At 47.1% G+C, this 20,469-nt stretch overlaps 1 protein-coding gene and 1 long non-coding RNA gene across 11 annotated transcripts in view; one reads left to right on the forward strand and one right to left on the reverse strand.

Moving 5' to 3' along the window:
• LOC115941422 (uncharacterized) lies at positions 1–19,877 on the reverse strand. 7 transcript variants are annotated; one of them, XR_014138642.1, is made up of 8 exons: positions 13,322–13,464; positions 8,904–8,964; positions 8,242–8,518; positions 7,546–7,717; positions 6,453–6,560; positions 4,204–4,241; positions 3,057–3,206; positions 1–2,016 (listed from the first exon to the last, which is right to left on the reverse strand). It is a non-coding gene; the product is annotated as an uncharacterized LOC115941422 (long non-coding RNA). The 7 variants fall into 7 exon arrangements; XR_014138643.1 differs by lacking the exons at positions 1–2,016; positions 3,057–3,206; positions 4,204–4,241 and adding an exon at positions 4,248–4,537; XR_014138640.1 differs by lacking the exons at positions 1–2,016; positions 3,057–3,206; positions 4,204–4,241; positions 13,322–13,464 and adding an exon at positions 19,741–19,877 and having other exon boundaries at positions 5,539–6,560.
• The window catches only part of E2F8 (E2F transcription factor 8), a 17,699-nt gene continuing 10,533 nt past the window's right edge, over positions 13,304–20,469 (forward strand). Inside the window, exons 1-6 of one of the 4 annotated variants that reach the window (XM_081798470.1) lie at positions 13,304–13,432; positions 14,628–14,755; positions 16,992–17,270; positions 17,658–17,814; positions 19,520–19,834; positions 20,054–20,215. In XM_081798470.1, coding sequence (XP_081654596.1) covers positions 14,741–14,755; positions 16,992–17,270; positions 17,658–17,814; positions 19,520–19,834; positions 20,054–20,215 — 928 coding nt within the window. In that variant the 5' untranslated portion in view covers positions 13,304–13,432; positions 14,628–14,740. Of the gene's footprint in view, positions 13,445–13,895; positions 14,302–14,627; positions 14,756–16,991; positions 17,271–17,657; positions 17,815–19,519; positions 19,835–20,053; positions 20,216–20,469 lie in introns of those variants that run through there. The other 3 variants (XM_031029658.2, XM_081798469.1, XM_081798471.1) reach the window with 3 other exon arrangements.

Below are 20,469 nucleotides of genomic sequence, written 5' to 3' on the forward strand. Positions count from 1 at the left end.
CCTCTCTCACTGTGTACACTCTCTCTATCAAATAAATAAAATCTTTAGAAAAAGAATGAATGAATGAAAGGATGGATGAATGGATGGATGGACAGACAAAAGGACAGAAGGGCATTCTTGTGCCTCATTATGAAATGAGGGCGTGATTTCTGCCCTACCTCTTTGTTTTGTTTTTAGTAAAAATGATGATTTGATATACATATAGTGAAATGATTAGTAGTCAAACTAACATACCTCTTCACATAGTTACCTTTTAGTGATGAGAGCACCTGCATTCTACTCTGTTAGCATATTTCCAGTATTGAATAGTCTTAAGAAGAGCCATCATGCTGCACATTAGGTATCTAGACACAGTCATCCTGCATTACTGCAACTTTGTGCTCTTTGACCAACATTTCGACCTCCCGGCCCCCGGGAACCATGGTTCTACGATGCTGCTTCTATGTTATTTGACTTCTTTAGATTCCATATTTAAGTGAGAGCATGCAGGGTTTTTTGTTTTTTTTTCTTCATGGACTTTTTTGGAAAGTGGATAGCCACTGGGGGAAACCAGATGGATGTGAGGGATTATTATGACAACCCAACAGCAGGGGGTGGAGGAGTCAAATGGTGACCAGGCTGAGCGGTGAGGCTGCAGAAACAGGCACTGCATTAATGACAAGAAACAAATCTATGTGAAATGTCTCGAGCCCAACACTTAATAGGCATCTGACAGATGTCAGCTCTTTTCCCTTTCCCCTTCCTCCTTTGCAGGCCAGCTCACAAATCCCTTCTGCGGGACCCAGTGAGCTAAGGACGGGGACTTGTCCTCTCCTGGGCTCACTCAGAGGCAAGGTGATGTTCGAGGTTTGTCTGGTACCAACTCTGAAACAGGCCAGGGTCCCTGCGCCCGCGAGTGTGAGCTGGCCTGTAAAAGCCCTCCCGAGTTAGGAAAGGTGGTTTGTGAGACATCGCTCTCAGGCTGTCTGATAGCGAGGTGCCCATCTGAGCGTGTCCACTGTTGACAGCACTTGACAAGCGTCACGCTGGTCCTGCTTCTAGATGCGGCACAGTGGGGCTCTGGCCTGCATAAAGGCAGTGTGGTGCAGCGGAAGGAGTGTGGACAAGGGGTCAGAAGGCTGGGCTCTGCCGCCCGCTCGCTAGGTGACCTTGAGCATGTCAGCTTGCCCTTGCCGGTATATAAACCGTCTCATTAGGACAGCGTAATGAGATAATGCCTGGGAAAACGCTATGTAAACTAAAGCACTAGACCTAGGTTAAGGTGTGGCTGTTAATAAAACCCCAAATGAACATTATACCCCAGATGTGACCTGAGTGAGCTCAGAAACTACAGGGAGTGTTGCCTGCATCGGTCTGGATCCAGCTTCACCTTATAGAATCCAGTCCCATTTTAGCAGTTACATCACCATCTTAATCACGTGGAGCTTCTGGCCCACCAAGACGTACTCCCGCTGGCTTCTTAAAATCTGGGCTGCACCCCATTTACCACTCTTTGTTTGGGCAATCGACCTTTCAAAACTAAATGGAGACTTTGTGTTCCATTTGCAGCGGGTAAATTTAATCTTACAGCTCTGGCCCATCTATACAGGCTATTAAAAGGTTTTTCATAGTACTTTGGCAATTCCACGCGTTCTCTCTCCCTGCCAACTTGACAACAGCCGCACATTTCAACAGTGTACAATCCATGCATCCGTTCGTTCAATATACATTTGCTGAGCACCCACTATGGCCTAGACACTGTGACCGGAGTCAGGAGACACACAGGGTCTATCTGATAGAGGGTGGCGGGTGCCGGGGGGTGGGTGCCAGGGTACTGTTCTCAGCGCTGCAGCCACTGGAGGCTCAGAGAGCGGGGCATTCCCAGGGCTGCCAGCAGCCGTGGGAAGGTTTCCCAGTTCAGAAGATTTGGCAGTGGTCAGTGGCCATTCTCCTCTTCTTTCTGAGCACACCCCTGGACTCTGCTTTCCAGCCCTGATGATTCTTGGTGCTTCCACAGGAATGACCAGGTCTTTCTTCCTGGGCAGGTGAGGAGAGGAAGTCCACTGTGACGAGTCTCTCGTGATTTCCTCTGCCTTCCCAGCAAAGAAACTACAGGTAGGAATAGCTAGCCTCCTCTTCCCTTTCTAGCCTCACCCCATCCTCATCCCCGGGCCAGTGCACACGCTCATTCTGCAAATATTGGCAGATTTCCCGCTCTGGACCAGCACCATGTTGGGTTCCACTGCATTCTCTTAAATCCTCTCTGGGTTCAGAATGCTCACAATGGGGACCAGGGTGATCCTTCTCTACTGGGGGTGGGGGATCCTCTTCCCTAGCCCTTTCATCCCAGCCAAGATGAAGATCTGAACCTCTGCATCCCTACACCCCTGGCTTAGGGCTCCCAGGCAGGATGTAAAGGTGCTGAGGGAGGGAGGAAAGTGTGAGGTGTCAAGGCACACCTTGTCCTCTCGGTCCCTTCCTTAGCAGAGTGCTGTGATTGAACTCTGAGTAAAGAGACACAGACTTGCCTCCCAGATCCGCCACCGACCAACAGTGGGACTTCAGACACACCCTGTCCAGCCAGCTCCGTAGACCAGGTCTTTGGGTCCCCATTCAGCTCTAATATTCTGATTCTTTCTAGGCTAATCCCTAATTCCTGGATGGATCTCCCACTCTCTTCTTGTCTAGCTTTATAGAGGAATAAAAAAAAAAAATCTTACAGAAAGAGGCAGAAGGAAGGGAAAGGAGGTTAGCCTGCTTTCCTTACAGTGAGACACGTGCTGGCAGTAAGCAGCCCAAAGCTGAAAAACAATCGCTAAGGGTTATAACTTCAGAATATCCTAAGATTCTGCCTTGCCAGAAACTTGATTTCTTTTAGGCCTGGCCTAATCTTGTCCAGACTCAAGTTCCAATGCTAATTGTCAAGACTGGTTTGAATTATTCATGGAATTTCTACACTGGAATGGTTTGGGGGATATCCTTTGCAGATGTGTTCATCCTTCCGTGCCTTCAGGACTTCCCAGGACTGAGCTAACTGGATAGGAGTCCCTTCACTCTCTCGGGCCTTGTTTCCTCACCTGTAAACAAGGAAGGCGGTTCCTCCCAGCTCTAGAAGGCCTTTGGTTCTGTGATGGCAGGTGCCTCAGCCTGCGATTCCACATGCCGCTCCCAACCAGCAGCAAACCATGGAGACACACACACACACACGTACACATAAAGGATGCCTTCTGACAATTAAATGCAAAAGGAATTATGCAATTAGCAAAGGACGTTGATCACACAACATGGGAGTCTAATTGCAGCACATGCAAATGTTCACTAAATTAGATAAATATGGGTTTGCCATCACTCTGGTACACAGATTGAGTTGTAAAGTTAAGGAAAATATAGAAGTTGATTATGAGACAGGAGTGATAAACATAGGGTAGTGCACGAGGCCAATTAGGATTATTAACCAAGTAATCATCTCATGCTTAACGTGGACTGTTCTAGGAGCCCCAGGACCGTAGTCTGACGGCTGTGTAATCAAGTTACCATGTTTCCTAGAACATGAAACGTGTCCTTCATCTTTACATAGCATCTGTCACCTGGGGAGCTCCAGCACCTGGGACTGGTTGTATTGGCTCACCAACTGGCCCAATGCACATTGCTGAGGTGGGCAAGGCTTCGTGTAGTGACAAAGAAGAGGAAGCCTGGATCTTAACCATTCTCAGACTCTCCTGAACCTGTCACACATGATAAATCTTTAAGTCCGTGAACTAGCTCCTATGTGAATGAACCTATTAGGGTCAGGACCGTCCACGGAGAGGTAGCCATAGTGAGAACCTAGGTTCTGGAGACAGACTGCGTGAATTTGAATCCTGGGTCTATCATTAATTCTTTGACAAGTCAGTTCAGCTCACTGGGCCCTGGTTTCCTCATCTCTGTCATGGGGACAATAGTATCACCTATCTTTTGGGGTAGATGCAAGGATTAAAGGAATTATTACCTGGAAAAGTACTAAGAACACTCTCTGGCACACAGCAAACACCCAAGAGGTGGCTTATTTCTTCCCATTTAGTTTCCTCTCTTCATTAGTTCATTCATTCAACCAAGTAACGGCCCACTATGCACAAGGCACCATGCTAATGACAATGACCATAGCAGGGGATGCACGCGCACATGCATGCACGCCTTCCACCATCGCGCTGGGATTAGGGAGGAAGGGTTACATGTGTCACGTACTATTGAAGCGCTACAAAATGCTCCGGGGGGCATCATTCCTGCAAGGCAACCAGAGAAGGCTTCACGGAAGACAGGCCACGGGGAGATTTTAACAGAGGGGAGACTGAGTAGAAAGATGTGTAACATTCTAGGCAGAAGGTATAGCATGTGCAAAGATCCTGAGTCAGAAGATCCAAGGCAGGGGCAACTGGGTGGCACAGTCCGTTGGGCCTCCGACTCCTGATTTCAGCTCAGGTCATGATCTCATGGTCGTGGGATGGAGCCTTGCATCAGCTCCGCACTCAGCATGGAGTCTGCTTGGGATTCTCTCTCCCTCTGCCTCTGTCCTTTCTCTCTAAAATAAATAAATACATCTTAAAAACAAAAGATAACAGGGCGCCTGGGTGGCTCAGTTGGTTAAGCGACTGCCTTCGGCTCAGGTCATGATCCTGGAGTCCCGGGATCGAGTCCCGCATCGGGCTCCCTGCTCGGCAGGGAGTCTGCTTCTCCCTCTGACCCTCCCCCCTCTCATGTGCTCTCTCTCTCTCAAATGAATAAATAAAATCTTTAAAAAAAAAAAAAAAAAAGATAACATTAAAAAAACAAAGACCCAAGGCAACATCAAGTTATTGCCGGAAGTGATGGGTAAGGCCAGAAATCAGTTTTGAGGTCATCTGTGTCTGGGGGTGGGAAGTAGAGAGGTGGGTCTCGATTTCAAGCCTTGAATATTAACTTTATCCTATGAGCCATGGAAAGTCCCTGGAACATTTTAAATGACAGATTTTAGGACAAAGCAGTGTTAAAGGAAGATGATTCTGGCAGGGTGAGCAGAAAGGATGGAAAAGGAAAAGACTGGTGACAGTGTGAACTAGGAGGCTACTGCAGCCATCCAAGCATGCAGTACCAGGGGTGAGAATGAAAAGAAATGCAAGGGACATTGGGAAAGGCAAAGGACAGGACTCAGTGACCAAGAGGATGTGCAGAGCAAGGATAAAGAGGAGGAGGAGATAACTGTATGGTTTTGAATATGAGTAGCATGGACAGAAAAGGAGGCTTGCTGGTCCACGAAAGATTCTGATTCCCAGTTGCATAGAGTAGAAGTTCTGAACATGGGCTTAAGGGTGGAACAGTTAGGTATACGTGCTCTGCTATTTGCTAGCTGGGTTACCCTCAGCCCGTTTTAACCTCCCAGAGCTTTTCTCATTTGCAAAATAGGGGTAAAAACAACATACTTCTCACGGATGTGAAGATTAAGTTAAGAGAATAATGTGATGAAAACGTAAAGCACCTGCAAAGTACCTGTCCAAAGAGAGCGCAAAGTAAATGCCGAACGAAAGAATGCCAGGGCCCCAAACAGAGGATACAAAAGTATTTAATAATACTCTGCACTCAAATTCCCCAGAACAAATATTCACGTTTTGATGATTCAGAAACTCTTTCCAGATCTTGCAGAAGCACCAACATCACAACATACTGTCATTGTGTTAAAGCCCCCCCCAAAGCACTAGTTGGCACATACTTGGATCAGGTTAAAAATAAACCAGCTCAATGTATGGCTTTTGAGCCAGAAGGAGAAAGAGCAGTGAGGAAGAAACCCCGCTAATGGAATTGGACCACTGAATTTGGGTAAATTCCTCCCATATTCTCATCAAGGACCCCATCATCTTCCTTCCCCCGCCTCTCAGGCAACACCAGCTTCCACATACCTTTCCTGATTTCCTGTGACAAGCGTGGTGAAGATGATCCCAGGGGCTGCTGACCAGTCAGCTGGGGTGTGTGAACTTCAAAGGCCTATTGACACAGCTGCAGGCCCCTGAGCCAGGGGCCAGGGGGGCAGGCCTGTCTGAAATGCTTGAGCCATACCTCGAGAGCAGCAAAATGGCAAAGGGACCAATAAGCCATCCCAGTTCTTGGAGGGAGCGCTGTTATTTAGGCAACAAAAATTCAACGTGCCAAAGCAAACCGGTTCTATCAAATGGGCCCCTGGAGTTTGGAAATTACAGGCCTAAATCTTGGTCTCATCCATTTTCTGTCACTGCAGAGGTCTGCTCACAGCTGATGTCTGATTGCAGGCAAAACTGCCCTTCAGCCAAACTGCTGTGAAGTTTTCAAAAATACCCGGGACCCTCTGAGACAATCCTGTAAAGGTCCGAAAAAAACAAAAAGACAGCAAGCTCTGAAGCAGTCTGTCAGTCTGTCTGTCTGCCAGACTTCAAAGCCTGTGCCTCCTACAGGCTCCAAGGGAGTTCAGCGTCAGCATTGAGTCATACCACGTTGGAAGGTTCAAGGAAGCAAGTCTGCTCCCCCCATATCACAGGGGACACATGCAGCTCAGGAGTTGGGTGGCGTGTCTTCGATCACACAGCACGTGACAGTTCCTATGGTGGAAATCAATAAGCTAGCAAGATGTTGGATCCTATTAAAAAAACGATTTCCTTATAATCAAATAACAATGTTTTAAAACATTTTTTTTTTTTTTTTTTACATTCATCACCTCAGTTGGTCCCACACCATCAATGAAGTCTTTATGGTCACTGACATTTCCAGCCCCTTTCACAGAAAAGGAATCTGAGTTTCAGAGAGGTCCATGGCTTGCCCTAGGTCACAGAATTAGCAGGTGCCACATACAGGGCTAGAGCCAGAGTCTTTGGGTTCTAAGCCAGCTGGCCAGTATTAACCAAATCCAATTCTATGTCCTGGGCTGTGCTTAGAGGAATTAAGATGTGGATGTGCTGGGAGAAGAGATACAGAACAGCAGAGAGCAGGGGAGGCAATATGTACTAAAAGAGCCAACAAACTCGATGAGAAACCTTAAATGATGATGCACTTACTAATTCTACTAAGAGATAAAAGTATGTTATCGTAGAGGATTTTTTCTTGTTCAATGTATTTTTCTCAAGCATTTCTATAAATTCAGTCCAAAAAAAAACCTGAAGCAGACTAGTGGTTGTAGGTTTCCAAAGACCTGCCCCAACAGCTGAGCACTGACAGAGTAGCAGGGGATGGCGGGAGGTAGCAGAAGGGGGCAGAGAATGCAGACCCGGGTGTCCAGGAGGAATGATTTCCTGGCCAAATAGTCTGGCTCCTAGGAATCTTTTTCCCCAGAGGGATTACAACCAGAAAAAATAAAAACAAAAATGAATGTTTTCATTCATTCAAATGTTTTGAATATTTTATTCATTTCAATGTTTTATTCATTCAGAAATGCCTGGATTATAATAATATACAGTAACTATCACTTAGTATTTACCCTAATGTGCGAACGTTGTGCTCAGTCCTTTACGTCCATTATCCCATCTTACCCCCACAGCAACCTGATTTCAGTGAGGAGAATGTGGGGCTCAGAGAGGTTAAGTAATTTACCTAAGGTCATACAGATGTCATGATGAGGTAGGTGATTCTGAACCAAGATCTCTTTCCCTCCAAAGGCCTGATTTGTATCCACATCCTATCCTCGTTCCAAGAAGATAATGGAGTAGAAGATGACTCTCCTTCTCCCTTCTCCAAACCCTGAGTTTCCCTCAGAGGCGGCCGTCTAGGATATGACACAGATAGGACATTTTCACAATGACATCAAGATAACAAATACCTCAAAATTTTGGTTAACCAGTATCTTGCCCTTTTTTAATAAAAGTGTCATTTTGCATTATTCAAACTGACTTAAAAACAATTCCAGATTCTTATTTCAAAGATTGAATTTGGAACGAAGCTTAGCACTGTTTAAAAAGCACATGTAAAACGATCCATTTTGTGGGCAGATTCTAATGCAATTACTGCAACCGATTTCCATACTGAAAAATACTGTGTTTTTATTGAGCATTTGCAGTTAAAGCTGAGAGGGGAGCTATCTACATCTTTTCAGAAGATCCTAAGTATTTTGCCAACAAAATGAATTATGTATGTCCTAGTCAATCTCTGTTCAGTATGATAAAGCAGCACAGTGAGCAGCTGAATTTTACCCAATGACATCTGGGTATCGTGGGATATATTAGGTCAGACCAGATCCTGGAAACCAGAAGTTTAAGGGGAATTCACAGGTGCCAAGGAGGGAGAAGATACCTGCTAGAGGAAGAAATGGGATGCTGGAGGGCCCGGTGACTGCCTGTAACCCTGTGGGGCAATGTCCCCCAGGCTGCCTTGGCTGATCAGGAACCTGCTCTGTCTTCCCGGCTCCCCACTCCAGGACACAACTGCGAGCCAGCCAAGCTTTAACTAACTCACTTAAGCTGACTTCGCTGATCATTCCAGGAGACACCAGGTCTCCTCCAGGGACTCTGAAGCAGCAGTCTGAAAGGCTCAGAAAAGCAAACAACTTCTCCAAATGAAGGCCATGTCCCTGGAAAAGAAAAAGAGAGAAAGAAGAGTGGTAAGTGAAAATTTGGCCTTGTTGCTGTGACCTGAGGGCAGCTACCGTACCCAGCAGTCCCTGGGCTCAGAGCAAGTGACCCATACATGTGGCCCAAAGGAGGAAAGAACAGAACGTGGGTTCCAAGGGAAGAAAAAGACCTACAGAAAACTAACTAAATAAGTAAGTACAATAGAGGAAGAACATAGAAAAAAGTCATATTTGCTAAATTGAGGGGTAGCAGAGAGGTCTCATATTTATAGGAGAAAAACAGAATAATAGTAATAATAATAGTAGTTAACACTTTGTGCCAGGCACTGTTCTACTGCTTGACTGTAAATTCCAAAAGTGCAAGGACTTTGCCTCTTTCACTCACCTGTATGCACAGAGCACCTCATTTAGGGCTTGGGAGCAGAGTAGGCGTTCAGGATATTATGCTTTAGTAAATGAATAGAGAAAACAGAGTCACGAGTATGGGAGGGGTTGGAAATACTATTTAGCTAAAGTAAAAAGAAAAAATTTAAAGGGTGGTAATTATGAGTTCATTTTCTCCAACACTGAGAACCAAGTAGGTGTCAGGCATTGAACTTGGCCCTGATGATAAAGAGGTTAAAAAACAAGGCATCCTCTGGGCTTGGTGAGATGGCACTCAAAACTAGGGCCTTATTCAATGAGCCAACATTTATCAAGCCCCTGCTCTGGGCCAGGCACCCAGCTGGGCACTGGGGGGAGAGAGAGATAAGGAAGTCCCTTTCCCTGCCCTCCAGGAGCTCACAGTGGTATAGGAGGGCTGTCTGTAACAGAGATGAATGGACAAGGTTGTGATCAAGACAGGAGGTGAGGAATCTGCCTTCTGAAGGGGATCAGAACAGTTACCCTTTGTTACCAGACTTCAAACAAAGGGTAATAATTGCTGATCAAGGAGGTTATGGGATTCCTCCACTGACTGGGACTTTTTCATGTAAGAAATCCCACCCACCCACCCCCAGGAATCTGTATATATACACTTTTTGGTATATATATACATTTTTAATGTTCTAGAACCTGGAAAAAAATGGGTTCTTCCAATCTACAAATAAGCACTAAGACTACATGATCCTCAGCTCTGTGGCAATTTTAAGACCAGATGCTACAATAGGGGCGCCTGGGTGGCTCAGTCGTTAGGCATCTGCCTTCGGCTCAGGTCGTGATCCCAGGGTCCTGGGATCGAGCCCCGCATCGGGCTCCCTGCTCCTCGGGAAGCCTGCTTCTCCCTCTCCCACTCCCCCTGCCTGTGTTCCTGCTCTCGCTATCTCTCTCTCTGTAAATAAATAAATAAAATCTTAAAAAAAAAAAAAAGATCAGATGCTACAGTAATACAATGAGGACAGAACTCAGACTCCAATTCTATAAAAGGGTTCTCCGTATTTTGTGTTCAGTTATCCCCAAGGCATTTAAAAAATTTAGATGCGGTAATTGCTCGATATATGGCAGCAACTGTTGCTGCTGCAGCTGAGTCCAGGGCTGCAAATATCCATCCAGGGCTCATCCGCTGAATGAGGTTTCCCAAAGGAAGTCAAGGAGAGCTGACAGGGACTTCTTACCCAGCTGCCTGTCACTGCCAGCAGGCTCCGACCAAATCTAGCTCCACGGTGGGCACAAGCCAGCTCCAGGCTGTCCCACCTCCTGCGTCCCTTCTATCCACCTGCTTTAAACCCTGCCCAGATTGGACCCAGCACAATTCATCTGGAGACAAAGTAACTAACTAGTTAAAAGAATCCGGGAGGACCGAGATCTGGTCGGGAGCAGCTGCGAGCTAATCCAGCACACGGGGATTTGTGCCATTTAAAGCCCTAGACAGCTCTTTTGTGGTGGCTGTGCCAACTCATGCTGCCAAAAAAGCACAACCCCGCATTGCCCCACTGGGTCGAACTTGGGAGGTGGGGCGGCAAGACGAAAAAGGTCTAGGAGACGAGCTAGAGCACCTCCCTCTCTAGCCCTGGGCCCGCCTGGTTGGGGGCGGGGAGCTGCTCTTTCCACACCCCACCACCCTTGCGAGGCTCTGGTGATGATGACAAAACAGGATTCCCAAATCCTGAGCGTGTCCTTTGAATCTAGACACCTTAGATGACACTCATCTTTCCCCCTTACTTCTTTTCCCCCTCTTTAGTGCTTAGTGTCTTACACAACACCTCACCCTCCACGTTGTGCAAACCATTAAGCGCAGAGTTGAAAAACTGGTCTAACTTCAGCAAGACACAGATTACACAACATGGTGAACGAAGGACCCAGAATGAACGAATGAATATTCCCTTGGATGTTATAGCTAGTAAACGGAAAACACGTTGGATGGGGAAGTAACAAAAAAGATTTCAAACCTGTCCCCTCCTCCTTCCTGCTCGGCTATGCAGTGAACATTAAAGTTTCCCTTTATATTCGTGCTGAATTTTACATCAACACATGAGGCAGTGTCGAGTGGAAATACTTCAGCTTGCTTTTTCATTACCTTTACATAAAAGATCTGTTACGACTTTAAAACTCATTCATTTCACTCTTAGTAGAGCTACTTTTCATCAAGTCAGTGACTTGGATTTTAATTTCACATGTTTCAGTAAGATAGGACAGTTGTCATCCAAACAAGAATGGCTATATCCCACTTTTCCTATTATTTGGTTATGCTGGGGGTATGGGGAGGGGTAGATGCTTACAGACTGGTCTCAGGTGTCACCAACATTGTTTCCAGAGGAACTTCCAGAGGCAGTGAAATTGGATATATGAACTGGGAGCAGGTAGACCTGGATTCCAATTCTGACTCTGTAGTTAGCTTGGCCATCACTTAACCCTTTTCGTACCTCAGTTTTCTTCTCTATAAAGTGGGACACAACTATCCTGTGAAGTAGGCGAGGCCAGCACCAGCACCTGAAGAACGCAGCTTTCAGTGGAAAGCCCTCAGGAGTAAACAGACTTGGCTTCCAATCCCAGTCCTGCCGCTTAGGGACCGTTACTGTAAAATGCGCTACTTCACTTTCCTGACCCATGGTGAACACCTGTGCTGAGTATTAAATGAGATGCCATCTGTGCATCACAGAGGTGGCTGCTCGCTGCACTGTTTGCCTTACAGGTCCTTGGCACTCAGACCCCTAGGGCATCAATGGCCATGTAGATCAGGTATGAACCGGTTAGTCACCGCCTCTGAACACAGGGGAGCGGGAGCACTCCTATAAGCGCTGGGGATGGGGGGCAGGGAGGGCAACAATCTGAAACAGATAGTGGCTAAAGCAGAAACACCATCCGCCCCCCTTCTGCTGAGGAAAAGGGGTACCTGGGCTCAAGAACAAGCAGCTGCTTAGTGCTGTCGGTGGTGAGACCTCTGCCCAATGACCTTCGCTTTAGTTTAAATCTGAGACGTTCTGCACAGCACCCGAAAGGCGGGCTTTCAGGTAGAAGTGCCTGAAGTCGATGTGGCCCGTGCCCCGCGGCTGGCGGCGAGGGGAGGACAGGGGCACCACAGCCCCTGCGCACCCCAGGGTCGCAATTCGCGGGGAGAAAGAACCACCGTTCGCAACCCGGACCCCAGGCCCTATGGTCTGTTGCTGCGGCACGGCGACCCCAGCCTCTAAATCACAACATCCCCGCCCTTATACTGCGTTCGGGAATATGGGAATGTCCCGCGCGGCAAGTCAGCCTTGGTGCTTCCCTGACACATGAGCGAGCCTGGGAGATCCTGGACGTGGGCCTTGCTGGAACTTAGAGACGCGAGACTACAAAAGAGGGGGAAGAGCTCAAACCAAACCGTCGGGAGATGGGCGCCCGGATCTAGGCGCGGTTGGGCAATACATGCCGGACCGCAACTCCAGCACGGGTCCCCAGAAAAGGGGAAACCCTTTAAGGCAGAGAACCGCGGGGCAAGCCAACACGGGCGCACACAATCCAAGCACAGGCAAGGCAGCTCTGTCTGCAAAACGAGGGCTTTGGACTAGAGCGTCTCCCAATCCTGCTATTAATCTAGAACTCTACAGTATTCCATGCTGAAGCTGTCTGAAGCTCGGAAACCGGAAAAAGAGGGGAAAGCGAGGGAAGCCGACAAGGGAGGGGAAAGGGAGGAGCGGGTGGAAGACCACGAGAGGGAAGACTGCGGACGCCCGGAACAGGCTTGGCGGGTTTTCAACCTTACTACACCTCCTCCCACACCTGAGTTCTCACAGCTCGGCCGAGACCCCACGCCCATCGAGTTTGGGCACCAGTTAGTCAAGCTTCTCCTTCTACACACCAGTTTCTAGAAGCCATGGGGCAGGTGGTGGGCAGCACAATAATGCATGCCAGAGATGGAAGGGGGAATGGTTCCGGCTGGGGTCCGGAGGGCAGGTGAGTAGATCTGGAGCTAGGCAGGGAGTGGGACGGCCAGACTGGGAATCGCAGAGCGCCCGCGTCTCAGCCCTCATGCCCCGGGAGGGCCAAACTTCATTCCCCAACTTTAGCAAGGGGAGGGGGTGTTCGGAAAAAAAAAAAGGGGGAAAAAAAAAGTTGCTGAACTTTTCCCCCAACTCTGTAGTGGAGGCGGGACCGGAGGGCGGTGCCTACACCCTGATTCGCCGCCGGCTCTTGTCTGGAGGCTCCGATTGGCGCGCGGGGTCCGGGGCCGGGAAGAGCGGGCGTGGGGGAGGGGAGCGGCCCTCCCAGCCCGCGGGATCGGCTCGCGCCGGGAGCGGGTTAATTTCAAATCGGGGGCTTGACTGCTCCTGGACGGTCACGCTCCCTCTGCCCGCCCGCCGGCCCGCCAGTCCCGGTCCCGGCGTTTCCCTCCGCGGCACCCACCTCGGCGCTGCTTGAGGACCGACTGACGGCCCGACACGAGGGCTCCCGGACCTGAGCGGGGAAGGGGCGCCGAGGAGTCCCCGCTCAGCCCCCGCCGGCTCCAACCGTGAGGTGAACTGACAGGTCAGCGGGACGCAGAGGGATGCGGCGCCCAGCCGGCCCGGCACCAGGAGAGGGCTCGGGAGGGCAGCGGCAGAGACGGCCGTTTCCCGCCTCTCGCTCCGCCGGGGGCCGTGGAGGGAGGAGCTGAGCTCCCGCGCAGAGGGGAGGGGGCGAGCGAGGGGGAGGGGCGGGGATACCGTGGTTCCGGGCGCGGGTTTGCCCGCGCTCAAGCCCCGCGCAGCTAAGGGGCGGTGCCGGCCACGGTCCGGCTTTCCGCGCCAAATTTTTAAATCGAAGGCGGAAGGTTCGGACCCGCCCCTGGCGCCGCCAACCAATCGCAGGCCCGCGTCCAGCTCTCTGATTGGTTAGGAATCGTTGCCCTGGGAACCGCGAAGATGCTGTCCGGGAACTGCAGGGCTGGTGGCGCGCGGACTGGGCCCGGGGGGGAGGGGTAGTTAGCCCGACGAAGAGGGAAGTGCGCGGGGCGCGGAGCGGGTGGCGGCAGGGGGACTGTACCTGGTTGCTTTACTGAACAAATGCAGCCTCCTTGGTAAGATCCAAGATCGTGGCGTGAACTGGCCAACCGAATTGAGAGTACCCAGCGCTTTGCATCTTTAAGGATGTCTTTAAAAAAGGGAAAAGTCTTAATCATAAGGCGCTCTTTAAATACCCAGAGTACTTTTGGAGCTTAAGGACTGAATTTGGAAGTTTCCTATCAAGCTATTTCCCGAGACTTTACCGCTGACCCTGTGCACGTGTGTGTCAGGGGAAAAATTCAGGCATCTAGACGCAGACTTTTGTCGAGATGCTTGGGGTCGTGTCTGCTCAGCCGGAACCAGGGCTGGGGCGCTGAGTCCCGAGCCCTGACCTGTGAACAGGTGGGTGCTTGTGCTTACTAAGGTCCATTTGGTGGGGTCCGGAGAATGGCGCGCCTTCTCTAAAGGTGGGAGAGGACTGTCACTGGAAGTTCTGTGGTTTCCTTTAAGTCTCATGACAGCAGATCGGTTTGCTGAAAGAATTTACTGGCGTTTGATGGAGTTCTCTGCCCAGGAGGACTATCTCTGGTCGGGAATAAAATGTAAATGTAATTTGTCATTTTTCGTTAGTCTTTGTTTAAGTGGCCTGTGGTGTCCATGAGGGAATATTCAACGGATTTCCTGGTTTTATTTTTCTTTAACTTTTTCTATTTCCTTTTCTTTTTAAGGAAAATAAACTTTTTAATAGAATTGATTGGACTACTTAAACCATCAGGGTGTTGGGAGAAACTCCAGATTTTTCATTTTTAAAGAAACTCTAAATGTATGAAAAATTTACAGAATGGAGAATGAAAAGGTACCTTTTTAATTTAGTATTCATCATCCCAGTTTTAAATGCAATATCATCCTGATTTAACCCCATAATTTTTCCATATCCAATATCTTATTAATGCCACATCCCTTTTTAGTTACCTTCTGTAAAAACCCAGAAGGAAGGGAAATTTAATTTTTAACGAGGTGAAGAGTTTGGCCAGAGGTAAAGTAATCCAGAGTTTTTAATGGTTTGATTCCAAATGGAAGTCTCAAAGAGATAAGCAGAGAGAAAAGGTAGTTTTAAGAATAATAAAATTTGTTAGCTGCATTATGATATTTCTCAGAATTCTTGAACAATTAGAATTCAGAGAGGGCATTTGACATGATTTGAGATCAGATTCCTTTTGAAGATAATTTTCTACCAAATCGGCAGCTTCTTAAACTTGGGGGCCACAACACTCAATTTGTGAGCTAGACATTTTGTAAAATAAAAGAATTTTCAGTAGGGGTGTCTTGACTGGTGTCCCACTACTGATAGGTTAAAAAAGGAAAAATGCAAAGTTCCTCGAAGGTTTAGATATTAGTCAAGTAAGAGAACTGCTATCTTTTCTGATAGTCTGAGGCAAAGGACAGCAGCCTTTAGAAAGATGCCATTCTTGGGTCCGCACCTCCCAGGTGCACATGCTTAGGAGGGTCCCCCATTGTATCCATCACACTGATTTCCATGTAAGAACGCCATAGTTGGATTGAGGATATTCAGGTTCAAGGCCTGCACAACCTCTCTCAGCCAGGGTCTCCTCTTCTGCAGAATAGGACTACAGGATTTGATGAAAATTACAAATGGAAAAGCACTTGATAAATCCCAAGGAGTCATAGACATGTTAAACAGTCCCATTAATCTTTGTTACTAAAGTCACTGAGGAATTAGTGGGTCTCTGTGTTCTTTCACTTATTGCCATTCCAAACATTTTCTCTAAAATAGCCATAGGTAGTAAGAATGTGTGAAGTCCCCAGTGGCCAAAAGTAGAAGAAGAAACATAGTCTCATTCATCTTATTTGTGCTGCTATTAATTTACCTTCATGTCTCAGTGGCAGTCCTGCCTCTGCCAGGAACTAGTTTTGTGACTTTGGATAACTAATTTTCTTTCTCTGGGCCCCATTTTTCCTTCTATAAAGTGAGAGAGTTAGGGGTGCCTGGGTGGCTCAGTCAGTTAGGCATCTGCCTTCGGCTCAGGTCATGATCCAGGGGTCCTGGGATAGAGCCCTGTGTTGGACTCCCTGATCAGCGGGGAGCCTGCTTCTCCCTCTCCCTCTGCTCCTCCCTCCTGCTTGCGCTCTCTCCCTCTTTCTCTCTCAAATAAATAAAGTCTTAGAAAAAAAATAATAAAGTGAGAGGGGTAAATATTGAAAGAGAAGACTTTTCCTTTGCTCTTAGGCACTTGGATTTTGCTCCCTACTAGGTTTTTGTTTTTGTTTTTTTTTTAAGATTTTATTTATTCATTTGAGACACAGAGATAGAGAGAGAGAGAGAGCATGAGCAGGGGGAGAGGGAGAGGGAGAAGCAGGCTCCCCGCTGAGCAGGGAGCCCGATGCGGGGCCCGATCCCAGGACCCCGGGATCATGACCTGAGCCAAAGACAAGACACTCGACCATGTAAGCCACCCAGGCGCCCCTCCCTTCTAGGTTTTGCCTGTAGGTATGACCGTAGGCTAGCCCTCACCCTTGTCTCCTTGGCTTTCTGACTCTTCCACATCAATGGTGTTTGATTGAGCATTCCATGCATGCAGCCATTGGGCCAGGCAGACACACACAGAGGAATGGGACTTGGTTTCTGCCATATAGGCCTTATTGCAGTGTCATGTGTGCAAGTCACTCCTAGGAGTTTTGGATCACCTAAAATTATCAGTCCTATTAGGGGAAGCTGAGTGAAAGGTATATGAGAACTCTCCATACTACCTGCAACACTTCTCTACGTCAAAAATTATATCAAAAAGGTTTTAAAATTAGGCCTTCAAGGTTTTTTTTTTTAATTCTTGGAACATAAGAAGAAAAATTTAAGTCTGTGCTTTACTGCAAGATTAAAAATGGAAATTTAGCTAGTGAAAAGACAGTAAGTGTCAAGCGATCATTGGAAGAGTTACTAATTTAATCGACTCTCCAGCCTCATTAGGCATGTTTTCCTTAGCAATATTCTATTTATTGTACAATTTCTGAAATCGAAAGCTATCTGATAAATCCTGTTTAAAAGTGGATTTAATTGTTTACTTGTTTTAAACCAGGAAAATCTCTTTTTTGAGCCACATAAAAGAGGACTCATGAAAACACCTCTGAAGGAATCCATTGCAGCAAATATAGTGTTGACGGAGATCCAGCCTGACTTTGGCCCCTTGACCACACCCACCAAGCCCAAGGAAATCTCCCAGGGAGAACCGTGGACACCAACAGCCAACCTGAAAATGCTCATCAGTGCTGTGAGCCCCGAGATCCGAAACAGAGATCAGAAAAGGGGGTTGTTTGACAGCAGGAATGGATTACCGGAGGCCAAAGATTGTTTACATGTAGGTTTGCAAAAGACTGGGTGGAAACTGGTGGGTGCGTGCACCTCTGTGTGTGTGTGTGTGTGTGTGTGTAGGGAGTGGTAGCTGTTACAAAAGTGCCAGCAATATAAAGTATTGCCACCTACAGACTGTTACTAGCCTGCTTCCGAGCACAGGAAAGGTTTGGACTCCACCAAATACCACACTAGGAATTCTGAGCCTTTGACTTATTTTCAGTTCAAGCTTCCTTTTTAGGTCTGCCAAGCAGTTTTATACTGGCTCCCACCTTTTTCCCCCAAATTTTGCAGTTGTTGAAGCTAAGCATGTTAGCCCTCAAGTGCAGAGGGCCCTAATAAACCTGTCAAACTTTATTTCCGACTCAGACATTATTTACCTCTTCTTTTGTAGGAACACTTATCCGGAGACGAATATGAGAAATCCCAACCAAGTCGAAAAGAGAAAAGTTTAGGATTGCTGTGTCATAAGTTCTTAGCACGATATCCTAACTATCCCAACCCCGCTGTGAATAATGACATCTGTCTTGACGAAGTCGCCGAGGAACTGAGTAAGTATGCAGAGCGTTCACAGAGACAGTTAGTAATTAAAGTGATTCCGTGGACTTGCTCCCTCAGACCCACACTCATCTAGCCAGTGTGTGTAATGACACGGTAAATCTCTGAAGCCCTGTTAATTTAAGAATGAAGGCAGAGAGTTTCCAATTTCGGTGAGTCTTCAAACAGAAGGAAAAATGACAATGGAGATTTGCTTCTGATTGCATTTCAAAAGCTTGGAAGCTGTAAAGGAAGGCAACATTGTTTTAGGACTTGTTTCATAAACAGCTACAACTTTGAACTTCTGACTCGGTTCCCTCCTTGAAGAGCTGGGCTGAGCAACTAGGTATCTCCACAGTTTGCAATGGGGATGCGCTTCTGTGAGCGGAAGCCGGGCTTTAGCGCTCCCTGCCACTCAATCGACATGTTTGTGTTTGGCAAAAGTTACTGTGTTCCTCCCGCCCCTTTACTCCTTTCTCCAGACCCTTGAATCTAGTGACAGCTAAAAAGGGGTCTGTGGCAAATTTGGGATACCTTTGGAGTCATGAAAATGTTATAATCTGAAACTGAAGAGAGGATGCAGGATATTTTAACGTAGAGCTATCACTTCTTCAAAGAAAGTTTTACTCTTCAAATGCATGTTTATAAATATCAACTTGATTTCACATTTTAAGAATACGCCATTCAGATTCATCTACTCACATATCCTTAATTACAGCTACGTAAGGTGTACCTTTAATTCAGCGGGTAGCTGTTCACACCAGTATGTGCCAGGCAATGTTGTAAAAGCTTGGGATGACATCGATGAATGACAAGAATAAAATCTTCCCTCCTGTGGAACCTACTTTCTAGTGGGGCCTAAGAGATAAGTTTGCAAAGGACAGACAATAAGGGGAGATAATTATGGGTATTATACAAAGCACATAGTAAGCAAGTAATAATAATGTATGTTAGAAGGTAATACATGCTGTGGGAAAAATAAAAGGTAGAACAGGGTAAAGGGGAGCCAGGAATGCTGGGAGTGTGCTTTGCGACGTTAAGTTAGGTAGTCAGGTCAGACCTTGAGAAGGTGACATCTAAGCAAGAACCTGACAGAATGGAGGTGGGGAGCAGTGAGGGCATCGGGAACAGGGATTCCGGGCAGAAGGAATAGCCCACTACAGAGGCCTTAAGACAAGGGCGTATCTGGCAGGTTCCAGGAAAAGCAAGAAATCTCAGTGCTTTGTGCCTGTCGTATGACGGCTCTGTGTGTGCATGTTCGTGCATGCGTACGTGTGTGCGTGTTTGCACGTGCGTGCATGCTTTGAAGAATAATATAAAAAAACAGGTTGTAATGTGTAGAATTTAGAGTACTGAAGACTTGTTTTTGCCACTTACTGGCTCTGTACCTTGGGGAGGCTACCTAGCCAGTGTGAGCTGCTGTTCCCTCATCCGTAAAGTGTGAAATAATAATACCTGCCTCACCAGTTTACGATAGACATTTCCTCCAGCTGTATGGCCCCTAGTAGCCCTCAATGAATGTTACCTCTCTAATTCGTATTCTTGGTATACCCTATGAGAGCAGAAACAGGTCTTCCTCATCTTCACATTCTTCGTTGAGTGTAACTGAGTTCTATCATCCACACCCACTGATCAATAGACCATGGAAGAAAAAGTTACTCCGTTCTATACACCTTACAAAATCTGATCCTGGTACGAACAATTGCTCATTCTTTGCAGACGTTGAGCGGCGACGCATTTATGATATTGTGAATGTCCTGGAGAGTTTACATATGGTGAGCCGCCTGGCCAAAAACAGGTACACTTGGCACGGACGACATAATCTCAACAAAACCCTTGGGACTCTGAAAAGCGTCGGGGAGGAGAACAAGTATGCCGAGCAGATCATGATGATCAAAAAGAAAGAATATGAACAAGAGTTTGACTTCAGTAAGACTTACAGTATAGAGGATCATATCATCAAATCAAACACGGGCCAGAACGGACACCCAGACATGTGTTTCGTCGAACTCCCTGGAGTGGAATTTCGGGCAGGTGAGCGATGGTCGGGAGAGCCGGGCTGCACAGCACTTCTCACTAGAGGCAAAGGTTCCTTCCAGAACACTGTTCTAACACTGCTGCTGCCTTTTAACGTGTTAAAAAGCTGCAGTTGTCAACTGTCTGATCAGGCTGTGGTATTTTTAGCCTTGTTACTTTAGAAGTCACTTGTCCCTTCATGAATTTTAATTCTCTAATCCTCATCCTTCTCCAAAGCTTCTGTAAACAGCCGCAAAGATAAGTCGTTAAGAGTGATGAGCCAGAAATTTGTGATGCTGTTTTTGGTGTCAACGCCTCAGATAGTCAGCCTAGAAATCGCTGCCAAGATTTTAATTGGGGAAGACCATGTGGAAGATCTGGATAGAAGCAAGTTTAAAAGTAAGTGTCATGACTGCCATGGACTTTTGGGCCTCTTCGTAAACCATAAAATCTTACTTATGAACTGATGGCCAAATACATTTGCTATCCTGACATCTTCTCTAATTATGCTTCTGTACCTTCACCTCCCCCCAGAAGCCAGGATTACACTGTTTTTCGCTAACTTGTAGGATTCAAAGATATGTATGTAACTACTCTTGTTTGTCTGGCGCTTGGGCTTATAAACAGTTCCTTAAAAGTTACCTCCTTGGACA

Source organism: Leptonychotes weddellii, chromosome 11, assembly GCF_054177405.1.
Source record: "Leptonychotes weddellii isolate Sample4059 chromosome 11, ASM5417740v2, whole genome shotgun sequence".
NCBI lineage: Eukaryota > Metazoa > Chordata > Mammalia > Carnivora > Phocidae > Leptonychotes > Leptonychotes weddellii.